The sequence below is a fragment of the Micromesistius poutassou genome (genome assembly GCF_964030765.1).
Source record: "Micromesistius poutassou genome assembly, contig: SCAFFOLD_3121, whole genome shotgun sequence".
Lineage (NCBI taxonomy): Eukaryota > Metazoa > Chordata > Actinopteri > Gadiformes > Gadidae > Micromesistius > Micromesistius poutassou.
In genome coordinates this window covers 25656-39836 of record NW_028178044.1, presented here as the reverse complement: position 1 = coordinate 39836, position 14181 = coordinate 25656, and the positions used below count along the sequence as shown (strand labels likewise).

At 48.2% G+C, this 14181-nt stretch overlaps 1 protein-coding gene across 1 annotated transcript; it reads right to left on the bottom strand.

Annotated features, from left to right (window-relative positions):
* Positions 1-6395: 6395 nt before the first annotated feature.
* Positions 6396-13637, bottom strand: LOC311374840 (homeobox protein SIX4-like). Its single transcript, XM_084490596.1, has 3 exons — positions 12558-13637; positions 9970-10706; positions 6396-9083 (listed from the first exon to the last, which is right to left on the bottom strand). The coding sequence occupies exons 1-3, from the start codon at positions 13286-13288 to the stop codon at positions 8527-8529; spliced, it is 2025 nt and encodes a 674-aa protein (XP_084346722.1). The 5' UTR covers positions 13289-13637; the 3' UTR covers positions 6396-8526.
* Positions 13638-14181: the final 544 nt, after the last annotated feature.

Below are 14181 nucleotides of genomic sequence, written 5' to 3'. Positions count from 1 at the left end.
ATGTCAGGCTTAAAGGGAGTCTGTGCGATTCGTTGATTGGCTCTCCCGCTGCCCTATACCCTGGCAGCCGAGCAGAAGTGAGTTTGCAGCTCCGTTTCCTCCCCAGAGGCAGTGCGTCAGGGCTGAAACCGGAGCGCTCCACCCCCAGTCCCGTTCCACCGTGGGCCAGGAGGGGGGCAGCGGAACACCTAAATGCTAATCAGTTATTACAGAGCTCTTAAAGGCCCTTTAACGTGCCTCCAAACTGCCCCAGGTATCAGGCTGTTTCATATACTGGTGACTGGGAACCCCCGCAATTATTAATAACGTGCAGATTGTAGGTAAAGTGCATGGTCTATTAATTATGTAGTAATTTTTACGAGGTGATATAGTTTAATAACGTATTATTATTGCTATAGGACTTGTGTTCGTTTACGAGCCACCCTACCTGATGAGTAGCAATTGTTTGTACTCCAATAACTAAGTATGTGTGTGTGTGTGTGTGTGTGTGTGTGTGTGTGTGTGTGTGTGTGTGTGTGTGTGTGTGTGTGTGTGTGCGCGCGCGCGTGTGCGTGTGCGTGTGTACGTGTGTGTGTGTGTGTGTGTGTGTGTGTGTGTGTGTGTTTTTGGTGTGTGTGTGTGTGTGTGTGTGTGTGTGTGTGTGTGTGTGTGTGCATGTGCATGTGCATGTGTATGTGTGTGTGTGTGTGTGTGTTGTGTGTGTGTGTGTGTGTGTGTGTGTGTGTGTGCGTGCGTGTGTGCGGGTGTTTTGGTGAGTGTGTGTGTGTGTGGGGGGGGGGGAGGGGGGGGGGGCGGCGGCGGTGGGTTTATAATAATAAGCTAGTCGATTCTATAATATAAATATCTAGATAATAGTCATGATTCATTATTTATAGAGGAGGTGTATTTTTAACAATGTTGGAAAAATATGTTGACTCATAGTGATCAATATTCCCATCTTTTAAATGCCCGTTACACTAATGTGTATTATATTTAGGAATGTGTCTGTGTTATTTTATAGGGCTTATATACAAAATCATTTGTAACCCAGTTAAAAAAAAACATATAGTCTACTTATTGAGAATAACAAGTGTTTCTACTTTGTTTTGCCTCTTAATTTTATTTTGCAGTCACGTTGAATTCATACCGTCCACATGAATGATTTACCCTCCCCGTCTCCTCCAGGGCCCATGAGCAGAGCACTGTCGCAGGTCTGCGGCCTGAAACCCCAAACCACCCATTAGTAAATGAGTTCTGTGTGTCACTGCTCGGTCTCCGAGTCGGAGCCCGTGGATCACGTTTCCTTATCTGCTCCGGGATTTGAAATCGGATTCTCGGGCAATATGTTAAGGATCATAGCCGGGTCTGGAAAATATGCTTTACTGCAAAAACGTATTTTAAAATGATTTGATTGCATCGCGTGATGCCAATAGACCTTCACTCAGAGATGAGGGTGTTGTTGTTTTTTGGTGTCAGCCACCTGGAAAAACAAGCGAATGGAAAGAGAGACAGGCTATGGGCATCTCCACTCTCCGAATCAAATACAGTTAAACTCCACGTGTCCTCATCTGCATACAAGCCTGCTTATTCTTCATTAATCCTAAATCAGGGTAAAGGCCGTGGTGCATTAAGGAAAATACCGGAGCGGTCATTCGATTTTATTTTGCGTAAACAATGAATCTGTGACGCCAGACGATTTGGCCAAAAATATTTTATTAGAATGGGTTCGTTCTGTTTTTTTTAATTCATGGTTTACATTTGTAGATTCAATAATCAACGCATTAACATTCCTGAAGGCCTCCATAATTCGCTCCAGTTGTTGTGATTCATATCGACATGTGATTGGATGTTCGGAGTGATGCTGCGAGCTCCCTTCCTCCTCCTCCCAGTCTGATCTGCAGAGCCTCGACAAATGAGCTGTCTGATGAGCGGGGCTCCAGTTTCCCTAATATCTCTAGCACATTGCGGAGGGCCTCCTCCTTTAACCCGAGAAGCCGGGGGGACGGGCCCTCCGTCTCAGGTCAGGATCACTTCAAGATGTGGGTCTCTCCCTCTCTCTGCCCCCGGGCCGAGGGGGATGACGGCCGGCGACAGACCCGCACCACAGCCCCGGTGGACGGCAGCAGAGAGACAGACAAAAGACGAACTCAAAACACCAGAAAACAGTCCATAAAAACGTCACATTCAAAAGACCACGTTTCCTATTATACAGCTTATTAAAAAAAGGAAAATGTTGCTCCGCAGACAAGACGTGGTCCATTAAAGTAGGCCGAAGCAGATGTTTTTCTTGCTGTATCTAAATCAAAATGCTGTTTCAGCTGTGGGCCACACTTTGGGGGATGAACTTTAAAAGGACTTGGAAAGGTAACATTTTCCATTTCAATTTTACTGCGATTGCGTTTAAGTCAAGTTACGAGAAATAATGTATTTTAATTCTACTGAAAATCAGGAAATTGTTAATACAATTCTGTAAAATATATTACATCTTTAGAAATTAATTTGGCATCTTACCCGCCTTTATTTCCTCTATAAGGTATTAAATAATTAGTTATATTATCATATTTTAAATTAATTAATTATTCGAAAATTTGAATTGACCATATAATTTATCATCACGACTTTTCGGATCGGCCTAATTCTGCTGTAGGCTAATATCGCAAATCTAAGTCTATCAAAGACGCAGTCAGGTGTTATTCCATCAAGGCCCCTGGAAGGGCCCTGCTTTCTCAAAACAAAACACAACTGTTGACGTGAGTGAGTTAAATGCAATTGGAGCTGCAATTATCAGCTTAACAGAGTTTCCTGTCATGTTGGAAAATTAGACCTGGTACAAGTGCGCTGGGGTTGGCCCCCATCACCATCATTACGCATTTCCTGCGAGGGCCACCTCCACAAATATGCAATCATCTCATGGGCCCGGCTCTTACAGTAGGAGGACTCTCTTCGCTTAATAGGCCTTAGGGCACATTGACGCAGACAATAGTTCAATATTTATTTTTGTTATATAGCCAAAATAACAAATAAGAAAACAATTTAGAGAACCAACTCGTAAACAGGGCGATATGTGAGCGTTTTAATGGGCTGCGTTCCAACTCGGGTCCGGCTGCAGAGAGAGGGCGCCAGGCGGTAGACAACCTCACTGATGCCCCCGAGATAAGACCAATAAAAGACAAGTCTTTAAATAAACATAGAACGCGAACCCCTTCATTATGGAATTTCAAAAAACGAATTAAAAAAAACTATGATGTAATAAATAGAACATTTGTTGTTGGTATTTTATCTTTACCGCGTTAAACGGCCCTTTTATTGATGAAAGTCAATGAAAAAGCTTCACTCGTCATGTCGGAGCCGTGCTGGTGTTGCTCCTGTTTGCGGTGTGTTCTGGGAAATATCACCGGCCGGCATTGTGTGGGCATGATGCAGCCGTCCAGCTGGTGCCTCTCAGCTATCCCATTTCAACTAGATGTGTGTAGTTTCTCTCTCTCTCTCTCTCTCTCTCTCTCTCTCTCTCTCTCTCTCTCTCTCTCTCTCTCTCTCTCTCTCTTTCTTTCTCTCTGCCCCCTCCCCTCTTTTTCTCCCCCCCCCCCCCCCACACACACACCCCTACACACACACACACACACACAGTGTGCAGTGTAATAAAACACGTGTACGGGGGCGGCCATTGCGTTGAGGCTCAGACCATTAGCTCACATATGGTAGACGTTGTCCTTATTGGGCAGAACCGAGCCAGTGAATCTCACCAAGTCGTATCTTTCTCTTCCCAGGCTGCAGGATGATGGACTGGACATGTGTGCATATATCCTCGTATTTTTTTCTTCTTTTCTTCCTCTCCCTCTGGCAAGAACGGCTCAATTATCAGAACAGAGGGAGGGAGGGAGAGAGGGAGGGAGGGAGGGGGGGAGGGGGTAAGGGCGGAACCCACAAATGTAACTGACATTTATTTGGTGGCCGCTGCGTTCAAGAGCTCACTCTGCTCTGTGCGTCCACCACGGAGCTGCGGTCACGCTCTGGCCTCAGAGAACCTCTGTTGATGTAAGAGAGGGGGCTTCTCCTGGGCGAGGGGAGCGGGGAGTGGGGAGCGAGAGGTAGTGGAGGGTTTGGCCCTCACCACCACCCCCCCCCCCCACCCCCCCCTCCCCCAGCGACCCCTGGCCTCTCATTAGTGGGACGCGGAGCAGAGGAGAACGGCGCTCCGCAGCTCCGGTTACATGCGGCTTGCAGTCTGCTGCGTCGCATTAAATGTCAGCTTTGAAACCATCTCAAAGATCAGAGGTCAGCGTTTTTAATAAGACCCGGGTTCTGGAGGGGTAAGGGTAGGAGACTGGGTGGTGGTGGAGGTGGTGGAGGTGAAGGTGCTAAGGGGGTGGTGGAGGTGGAGGTGGTGGTGCTAAGGGGGTGGTGGAGGTGGAGGTGGGGCTGGAAGTGGTGGTGGTGGAGGTGGAGGGGGTGGTGGTGGAGGGGGTGGTGATGGTGGTGGTGGAGGTGTGGCTGGAAGTGGTGGTGGTGATGGTGGTGGTGGAGGTGTGGCTGGAAGTGGTGGAGGGGGTGGTGATGGTGGTGGAGGGGGTGGTGGTGGTGGTGATGGTGGTGGAGGGGGTGGTGATGGTGGTGGTGGAGGTGTGGCTGGAAGTGGTGGAGGGGGTGGTGATGGTGGTGGAGGGGGTGATGGTGGTGGAGGTGGTGTTATTGGTGTTTTTCTTCTGGTTTTAAGGTTGTCTGTTTGGATGCGTGGGGCTAGCATCCCTGACTGACGCAACGGTCTTCACCCGTTCTTTCTATTCAGTCATCAAGTAACATAATGAATTAACAAATGATTCATCAAATATTATAAATGCATGAATTAATCATTACAATCAAGATAGTATTTACAACAAACTTTAACTGCTCCAGCAGAAGGTGCTGCACCAGAGGCCGCCTCTCTCCCCCCCACCCGGTCCGGGTACCTGACTAGCAGGTAGAACTCAGCCTGGTGGATTGAGCCCACACAGCCCCCCTCCCCGTGAGACCGCGGGAGCAGCAGCTCCTGTTGCAAATGGCACATTGTCCTGGACTCCAACAAAGCTGTTTTCAGCCTCTTCAATATTACAGGAGGAGTCACCTGATACCTACCAATCAGCTAATCCAATGCCCATGGCCGCGAGGTCACCTGTGCACAGGTAACCTTATCCCCCCCCCCTGCCTCTCCCTCCCTCCCCCTCCCTTCTTCTCTCCCTCCCCCTTCTCTGTGTGTGTCTCTCGGTGCCCCAACAGCGAGCTCAGACAAACAGCGTCTGTTTATTTGGGTCATCAGTTGGATCACAGTTTCCCAACCCTTCCTATCCCACGGCTGCAGGTAGAGTTTCCCCCTGGCCTGACTCACCACATGGATTTGGCAACCGAAAACAAGCAATGAAAATGAAAACCGTTTTTTTGTTTTTTAATTTTCCCCCCAATAATTCAGTTTTAAATGCGTTTTTATTACCATCGTCACTTTAACAATGGAGAAATCCAGCCCGTTTCTGTGCAGTAGCCTGCTTTTATTTCAAGAAAAAGCATAAAAACAAAAAACTGTAACGTACATGTTATATTAAAATATGAAGGTAAAGCATAAAAACAACATTAAATTCCATATTATTAGGAGGCCGCTTCGGTTCCTCTGCGGGTCCGGTTCACTCTCTCCAGCTAATCCCAGGTTTAGTGGCCTGCCCCTGGGGAGCCGTGTTGGGTGGATCGCCTGAATCATGGAGGATCCCCCAAGTCATTTAAACTGTTCAGCCTCGCTCTGGCCGCGGATCCAGTGTCTGTGACTGACAGCACCTCATTTTCGCCTGTTTGGAAGTATGCATGTCTGTGCCTGTGTCTGTGTGTGTGTGTGTGCCTGCATGTCTATAAGTTTCTGGCATGTGTGTGTGTGTGTGTGTGTGTGTGTGTGTGTGTGTGTGTGTGTGTGTGTGTGTGCCTATATGTTTCTGGCGTGTGTGTGTGTGTGTGTTATTGTGCGTGTGTGTGGTGGGTGGTTGGGGTGTTGTTCAGCATTAGGCCGACTGGAAACGACTGGACAGGACTGAGCTCCAGACCCCCCACCCATGAGATGTCTACCTCTGGAAATCTCATTGCTGTTTATTTGAATTACGGGGGCTGAGAGGAGAGGAGGAGAGCTAATGAACTCCAGGCCTCTAGGCATGTGCAAGTGATCAGAAAACAGCACTGGGTTTGCTGGATTACTGGCTGCCAGCCGCCCTCCCATCACAGAAACATTTGGCTACATGGCCTCTTAAATGCAGAGAGGACATATGTGTATTGTGTGTCGTAAACTTTGATGCATTACAGATATATTGAATAACCGAAACCATAAAAATATAAATAAAGCGCCATGGGATACAGATGATAATGCACTTCTGAGAAAAAAGAAATATGTAGTTTTCATATTTTTATAAATATAAACTTTTATTGCAGTATGGACATTTAGAAAAATACATTCACATCATTTCAGATAAACAAAAATTCCAAACTAAGGTTTAAAAAAGGGGAGAAATGACAAATGGTTTTCCAGTATTTCCCTGTGGCTCTTTTTCTGTAAGGATTTCAAAGTAATGCTTCTCATAAATCTTAACAAACTTCTAATTAATTGTGAGACAGATCCGAAAAAATTAATGATCATACTATCAATATTGTAACTGAGTAGTAAATTCTACATAATTACATGGATTGATGTTCATTCTTTTCTTGTATATTTTTATTTATGTAAAAATGTACTTTATCAATATTTTTTATTAAGGGTTCAGATCAATTGCAGCTATAATAACACTTCTCTCTAAAAATTGTTTCGGCTTTAATAATAAACTCATGACCAGATTATTATCTGAGCGATAATTAATTTAAAAAGTTTGTTGAGAGTTCACGTGATATTACTGCATTAGTACAGTCCTTCAACCAACTAGGAAGAGAGTTTGCTCCCCACTCAGTAACGGGAACACAGTATGGATGAGTCAGAGCTACATATGTTGGCCATAGGGTTGAAATGTTCTCTTATGGTTATGTATTTAAGTACTTTCAGAAGCACTAGACATCTTTGACAAATGGGGTTCACATTCTCACGTCTATCCCTGGCAGCCCAGAAATGTGCCTGTGGAGAAATAGCTCGAGTCTCCAGAGCTGTGATGTCATTCCCTTTACTTCCATCCAGGGCCGATCACAACATTTGCATACAAATAATAATTACAAAAAGAACAAAGGCACAAATATTTCACTACATCAGTGTGAAGTTTTTTTTTGCATTGGGACATGTAGAGTCAGAGGATACAACATCCACACACACTTAGTTGTGTCTCCTCAAACAGCACTCACTGCTGCTCACTCTAGTGCCGTACACGTCCCTAGACACACCGCAGATCGCTTTGGGCTATTTGGAAAAATATCTTTTATGTTTTATTAACAGTTTGAGAGACACAGCAAAATGTAACATGACAGCTTTGTCAAACCTAGATAACACACTTTGAGCTGCAGGATTATAAACAATATACGGTGAACAAGCGATCAAATGTTAGTCTGACCTTTTGATCACATTACATTTCTTGGTCTCGCCAGTTACTCTTTGGATCTTGAAATGAGATTCAACGAGTTAAATTGCATACATTGGTTAGGGTGTTTGTTTGAGCCGCCTAGCACAATAGAGGGGCTTCTTAAAACAACGTACAGTCCCAATCGGTTCAAGTGTCATCATGGTGGAGTGAACATCAAAACAGAACGATGCAACAGGACATTCTGTGTTGCTGAAAGGCACATTCATGTTAGTTTGTTGTTTTTATCACCGTTAACATCAACACACAATTGATTCTTTCCCAGGTGATTCCAAAAGGAACAAAAGGTTGGGTTGCCAGTGACTGGAGGAGTTAAGTATTCGAGGTGCTCACTGAGGTAAGACATTGCACAGATCAACAGCATTTTGTGCTAATGCGAGACCTATTACCGTGTGTGTGTGCAGCCCTTTGGTAAAGCTGTAGTGGTTTAAGCGACTATTTTCATTGAGATGCTTTCACTCTTCCCCCTTCCGAATGACCTTTATGGTTTGACCCGCGTGACGCATTTAGTTTGGAGCCACAACCCGGTCACATGACTCGGGGCGCTCCAACACCTGCTCCGGCACATCACGTCCACTCAACAGGAAGGAGCAGGTGTTGTCTATAAAAATGCACATTTAAAACGAGGCTCAACTTCACGGCGCAAGTAACAGTTGTAACGTTGTGTTTTATGGCTAGAGCTTGAAAAACAATCTAGAGACGAGATAAGAGGCGACACATGACGGGGTTCACAGTGTGAACCAAATGTGCTCGTGTGTACGCAGTGCATCGCAAGAGTCCAATGAACACGATGCCTGCAAATAATTTAACATTTCAAGGAAATGAATGGTAAAAAAAAAAAAACCACACACACGCACACACGCACACACAAACACGCACACACACACACACACACACAAAAGTAAAAAGATTCACAATTTCACGGACGGGGGGAATGGGGGGGGGGGGGGGGGGGGGGTGGGGGGAGTGCTTTGCAGAGAGCCCCCTAAAGGTCGTCCATGTCCTCGTCCATCTGCACTGTCTGTAGCTTGGCCAGCTCCTTCCCCTCCACCGCCTCCATCTCCCCGCACATGGCCCGCACCATGTCGCTCACCCCGCGCACGCCGTCCCCCTTGCCCTCCGACAGGCTCATGTAGCCGCTGTTCATGGTGGAGGCCAGCAGGTGGGCGGCGCCCGACGGGTACTCTGAGTGGGGCTGCAGGTGGTGCCCGTTGGGGTCCGTCTGGGCCATGAGCGGGGTGCTGACCGTGAGGGTGGTGTACACCTCCGGCTCGGGGCTGGACGAGCTGACGTTCTGCCGCGGCCGGGGGCCCTCCCCGTGGCCGGGGGTGTAGCTGATCTGCCCGTCGGGGTCCAGGTGGAGGCCGTGGTGGTAGGCGTAGACCCCGCCCCCGCCCTCCTGGGGCTCCTTCTTGATGGAGGCATGGCTGCCGCCGCCCATGCTGTAGAGCACGGTGCTGTGGTGCAGTGGGGCCATGCTCAGCTTGTCCTGCTGCTGGAAGGAGTCCTCGGAGGAGGAGCTGACGTTGTTCAGCATGTTACCTGGGGGGGGGGGGGGGGCAGGGACAGGGACACCGTCAGTCGTAGCACACTTGTTCATAACATGTCTCACTTGGATCAGGAGTCTCTTCCGCTGCTGTTTGATGACGCTCCTTCTCCGTGTGTAAATCTAACGAGCAGCAAGACCCGTACGTGGCTGCTGTGTGTCTCACACACTTAGCGGTATTGGGGTCTGACCTTGGGGAACCACCCTCAACGCTGGGGAGGGGGGGGGGGGGAGGAGGAGGTGGCTATGGTTAAAGGCCGCCAAGGAACAACATAAAGGTTTATTTTCCCTAAATCTCCCTGATTATTTATCGGTGTGTACGCTCTCTGCTTCATGTCAGAGTAAGTGCTGTAGGTCTGCTGCCCCCATGAGTGCCTCTCTTGGCCGGCTGATTGTATGAAACACATTCCCCTCCGCCAGGTCTGGAAATCAAGAGTGTAATGATGATGAGTGATGCTGACTGGAGATCCTGGATTCTATTCCTCTCCCGGGCTTAGAAGGGACCACCGATGTGGTCGATGTATGTGTTTGTGTCCGCATGGGACTGTGTGTGTGTGTGTGTGTGTGTGTGTGTGTGTGTGTGTGTGTGTGTGTGTGTGTGTGTCCATGTGTTTTATATGCAGTAACTTGGGCTCAGGCCCAAACACAAACCAGCCAAGACCAAATCAGCTCTGAGCTATCGGCTGACTGTTGTGTTTGCAACATTAAACGGAAACTCTGTACGAAGGCTGTTCTGGGCCTGGCGTTAGCTCCAACCCCAGGCTTAAAGTGTGTATAAAATATGCATAAACAAAGTGGGACTTTTGATCCATCAGCGGGAGACCGGTGGGTGGATGCCACTGAGCTGTACCCATGCGTCGGCCATGCTTCCTGGAAACCCACCTTGTGTGATGGAGGAGGAGGAGGAGGCCGAGGGGAGCTGCAGGGGAGGAAGACCCACGTCCCGGTCCAGCAGCGTGGCTCCGTCCCCGTCCGACCCAGCGCTGGGCCCCCCCACCAAGCTGTAGCCCCCCATGTGGAGCCCGCCCGACGAAGAGCTGAAGGTCAGCACGGAGGCGCCCCCGTTCTGGGCGCCCCCCATGCCATGGACCCCCTCCAGCTTCACGTCCCCCCCGCTCCCGCAGCCCCCGGAGTAGGGGCTGTACTGCAGGTTCGAGTCCTCGGGGGACCCGCCCAGCCCCTTGTCCTGCCCCGACTGCCCCATCTGCATGTCCATCCCGGGGCAGCCCAGCAGCACCCCTCCGTTGGGCCGCAGGGGGCTGAAGGCCAGCGGCTGCAGGCCCAGGTTCAGCCCGTTGAACAGGATGTTCCCCGGCCCGTGGAGGTACGGCGAGCCGCTGTTGTGGAAGGCGCCGCCGTTGCCGTTGCCGCTCCCCAGGCCCCCGTTGTAGAGCCCGCCGCCACTGCCCGAGTGGGGGGGCATCTTGATGTCCCCGATCTGCTGGATGACCACGCCGCCGCCGCCACCGCCACCGCCGCCACCGTCCAGGGACCCCCCATGGAGGGGGGCGTTGCCGTGGGTGATGGTCCCGTCGGAGGAGTTGGAGAGCGGACGGGGGGAGAGCTCCTCCTGGCCCTTGCTGGACTCGTCCTCCGTGCTGTGGTTCCCGTCCGACTCACTGGGGAACATGGCGGAAAGAGGGAGGAGAGTCAGCGTCAGACCAACGCTCTGAGGAGACTCTGAGAAGCCTTCAGCAGAGCGTGTTTACATTTACATTAGGCAGACGCTTTCATCCAAAGCAACTTAAAATCAGTACGTTTGTCAGAAGAATAGGATGCTGAGGACGAGATGGCTCAATGTAATTACTCTTTTTAGCCTAACAGGCTGAGCTGTTAGAGGAGGATGAGGGAACCGTGATGCAGGTCTGAAGCACCTCGGGGTTTTAGGCCTGTCCACAAATTCATGCAACAAACAAACCAGCATTTAACTGCACCTCACCTAAACATTGTGTGAGGCAGCAGGCTTCTGAAATCCAATGCCGTTTATAATTAATATAATTACACATATTATCTTTCTCCCCGTGCTACTCGTCTTCAAATTAATATTTTCTTCTTTTCATTTACGTTTTCTCAGTAGAGAAGGAAATGATGATGATGATTATCTGATGTTAATTTAGCATTTAGAAAAAAAAAAAAAAGTGTTTCTTCGTTGACTAGGCTTCAAAACAGAAGCGCTCCATTAAAACCATATCTTTTTTTCACATAACCGGAAAAGGAGTTTCCAGGGAGAGTTATACACCATTTAAGCAGACATAGACGTGTAGTACTGTTTCACTCGTGGAAGCCCTCCCATCTGGACACAAATAACATGGAGCGCCTCGGCCGCTACTTGGAAGCCATTTGGCGCACTAAATTCCGGCGTGACAAATGCCAGCAGAGAACAAATGGCCCGAGAAATATGTGCAGGCCGTTCTTCTTTCTTCGTTGTTGTTTTTTTTCCCCATTACTTGCTCGAACAATTTAATCATTACTTATTTAACTTTTTTCCTTAGCAGGAGGTTATGCCAATGATGGATTTAAAACAAGTCCTAATTTTCCCAGAGTGATTCAAACAGCTGCATTTCCCCCACTGCTGAATGAACAGACACGAAGAGCAGAAGAGTAGACTCTTAGAAGAGTAGCCCATATGTTAAGGATTGATTGTCTTTTCAGAAGAAGATAAAATAAAAACATGTATGCAAGAAAGAAGAAAGAGTATACCCATTTGGAATGATAATAAAATAAACGAACACTTAGCAAGCTGGGGGAGAGAAGAGCATACGGAAGAGGGACAGCAGAGGGGGGGGGGGGCGTGTTTGTGTGTGGGGATGAGAGAGAGAGCGAGAGAGAGAGCGAGAGAGAGAGAAAGAGAGAGGTCACCTCCGCTGGGTGCGGGCGAGCCAGGGTACGAGAGAAGAAAACATTAAAGAGCGTGTATGTCTTACTACTATCTTTGAAATGGATGAAAGGGAACGCTCAGGATGAAGCAAAAAACCTTTTTGGAGAACAAAGTAATAATAAATCATGTATGCGCTGGAGACTCATAGGCCCACACACACTTACACACTCATAATCAATACGGTTCGTCTGGAAAATGTTGGGCTCCATATTTCCTGTTATACGTTTGATTCCTAATCCAACAATACATTAAAAATATGCCCCTGGAAAGCTTTAGGCTGACCTGTACAGTTCCCATGCTCTAAAGGCGAACACACTTGAAACCTGATCTGAATGGCAACCGCTTCATATTTCAAAACATTATAAGCATGCGGCAAACGCTATACGCTTTACGCATTAGTTTAATCCTCTAAGTTAATGATTGGTGCTGTCAGGTTGCGTTAAGGTCAACTGAAAACACAGCGTTCATTTGTGTGACTGAAAGCTATCGCGATTCCTCCTGCCTCTATTTCAATATCGGTGCTGTTCAACATTAGGATCACTTTTGGTTGTGTTTACGCACAGGAAAACAGCGCGTATTGAACGTGTATTACCTCTTGGACTGCGCTTCGGACGGGTTCCTGTCCCGCTGACGCCGGTTCTTGAACCAGTTGCTGACCTGAGTCAAGGAGAGTCCCGTGATCTTGGCCAGGTTCCTCTTCTCCGCGGGAGACGGGTACCGGTTGTGCTTGTACAGATCCTTCAGTGCGTTCCGGGACCTCTCCTTGAAACAATACACGGTCTCCTCCCCGTCCCAGATAGTCCGAGGCAGAGGGTACTTCCTCCGGAGACGGTACTTGTCCACGGCGCCCAGGGGTCTCCCGCGCGCCTTCTCCGCCTCGGTGTAGCGCGCCTTGTACCACAGGTCCTGCAGCGCCGAGTGGTTGGAGGGGCTGAAGCTGTGGTTCTCCAGGATGCTGTACAGCTCCTGGTAACGGGCCTGGTGGAACGCCACCAGGGCCTGCGCCTTCAGTATGCTCTCGTTGCCGCGTAACAGGTCACTCTGCGGTAAGGACCATAGAAACCTGGCCAGCCGGTCCACATTGCCTCCCTGTTGCAACGCCTCGCATACGCACGCCACTTGCTCCGGGGAAAAGGCCAGCGAGGAGGAGGCGCTCACCAGTAGATCCCCGTGGACCGCGTCTGGGTGCGAAGTTGCGCTTCGCTCCATAGACAACTCCGCGGTGTCCAGAGCGAGCAGCTTGATGCACTCTCCTTTGTCCGACTTTACATTTTCCTTCTTGATGTCATTCGCTGTTGTGACTTCTCTGAGAGTAGAAGACATTTTTCAAGCCTTCCCGGTAAGTCACTCCTCCCTGGTTTCGCCAAGCCTTCCTCTGGCCGATCAAGTTACCTTCTCGCCATGCGAACGCGATCGAATGTCTGACAGCGGCTGTAAGAGGATCGCTCGCCCCTCTCAGTTCCAACGTGACTTTTACTCTGCGGGACCGAAGCGAGGAGACACCGGGGTCTGGCTGCAAGAGAGCCACGCCATTGGCCGCAGCGCACTCCGCGAGGGAGGAGCGAGCGTGGATCCAGAGCCCAATATTTGGTTTCCAGCTGTCAATCATATATCTCGCCGTGTTTGAGTGGCTCACCTGTGCAAGGTGAACGCGTTTCCCACCACGGACGCTGACGGATCTGATTGGTCCACATTATGAGGGGCTGCGACTCATCACGGTTCCACGTTTGCGTTTTTTATGTTCATTATTTTCAAATGATGAATGAGATCTTAGGAAATGTGGAATGCATTAATCACATGGCCTTATATTTAAAAAGCAAGTCCATTAAATAACTATCGAAAAAATATTTTTAACTATGTCACAAAATAACAAAAACAATAAAGGCACATTTCTAATTTTAGATGCAGAAGATCAAGTTGTCTTCCTAAGAAACATGTTAATAATAAAGTTGAATAATCAAGGTTTCTAATAGGGCTTCAATAGGTCTTAATTCAATACAGATAATTATCTTATAAGACAATAGTTATAGCAGTCAGCCTTCTTGAGTCTCTCATATATATTATTATGTTATAATTGCTTGAAATAATATTATATTTTATTTCTAAAAAAAACATATTTTTTACACATGATATTATGGTAAATTTAACTATATACAAATTAATTAATTAATTAAACTTTTTGTGTGAGGGCTGGTTTATTTTGTATTTCATATGAT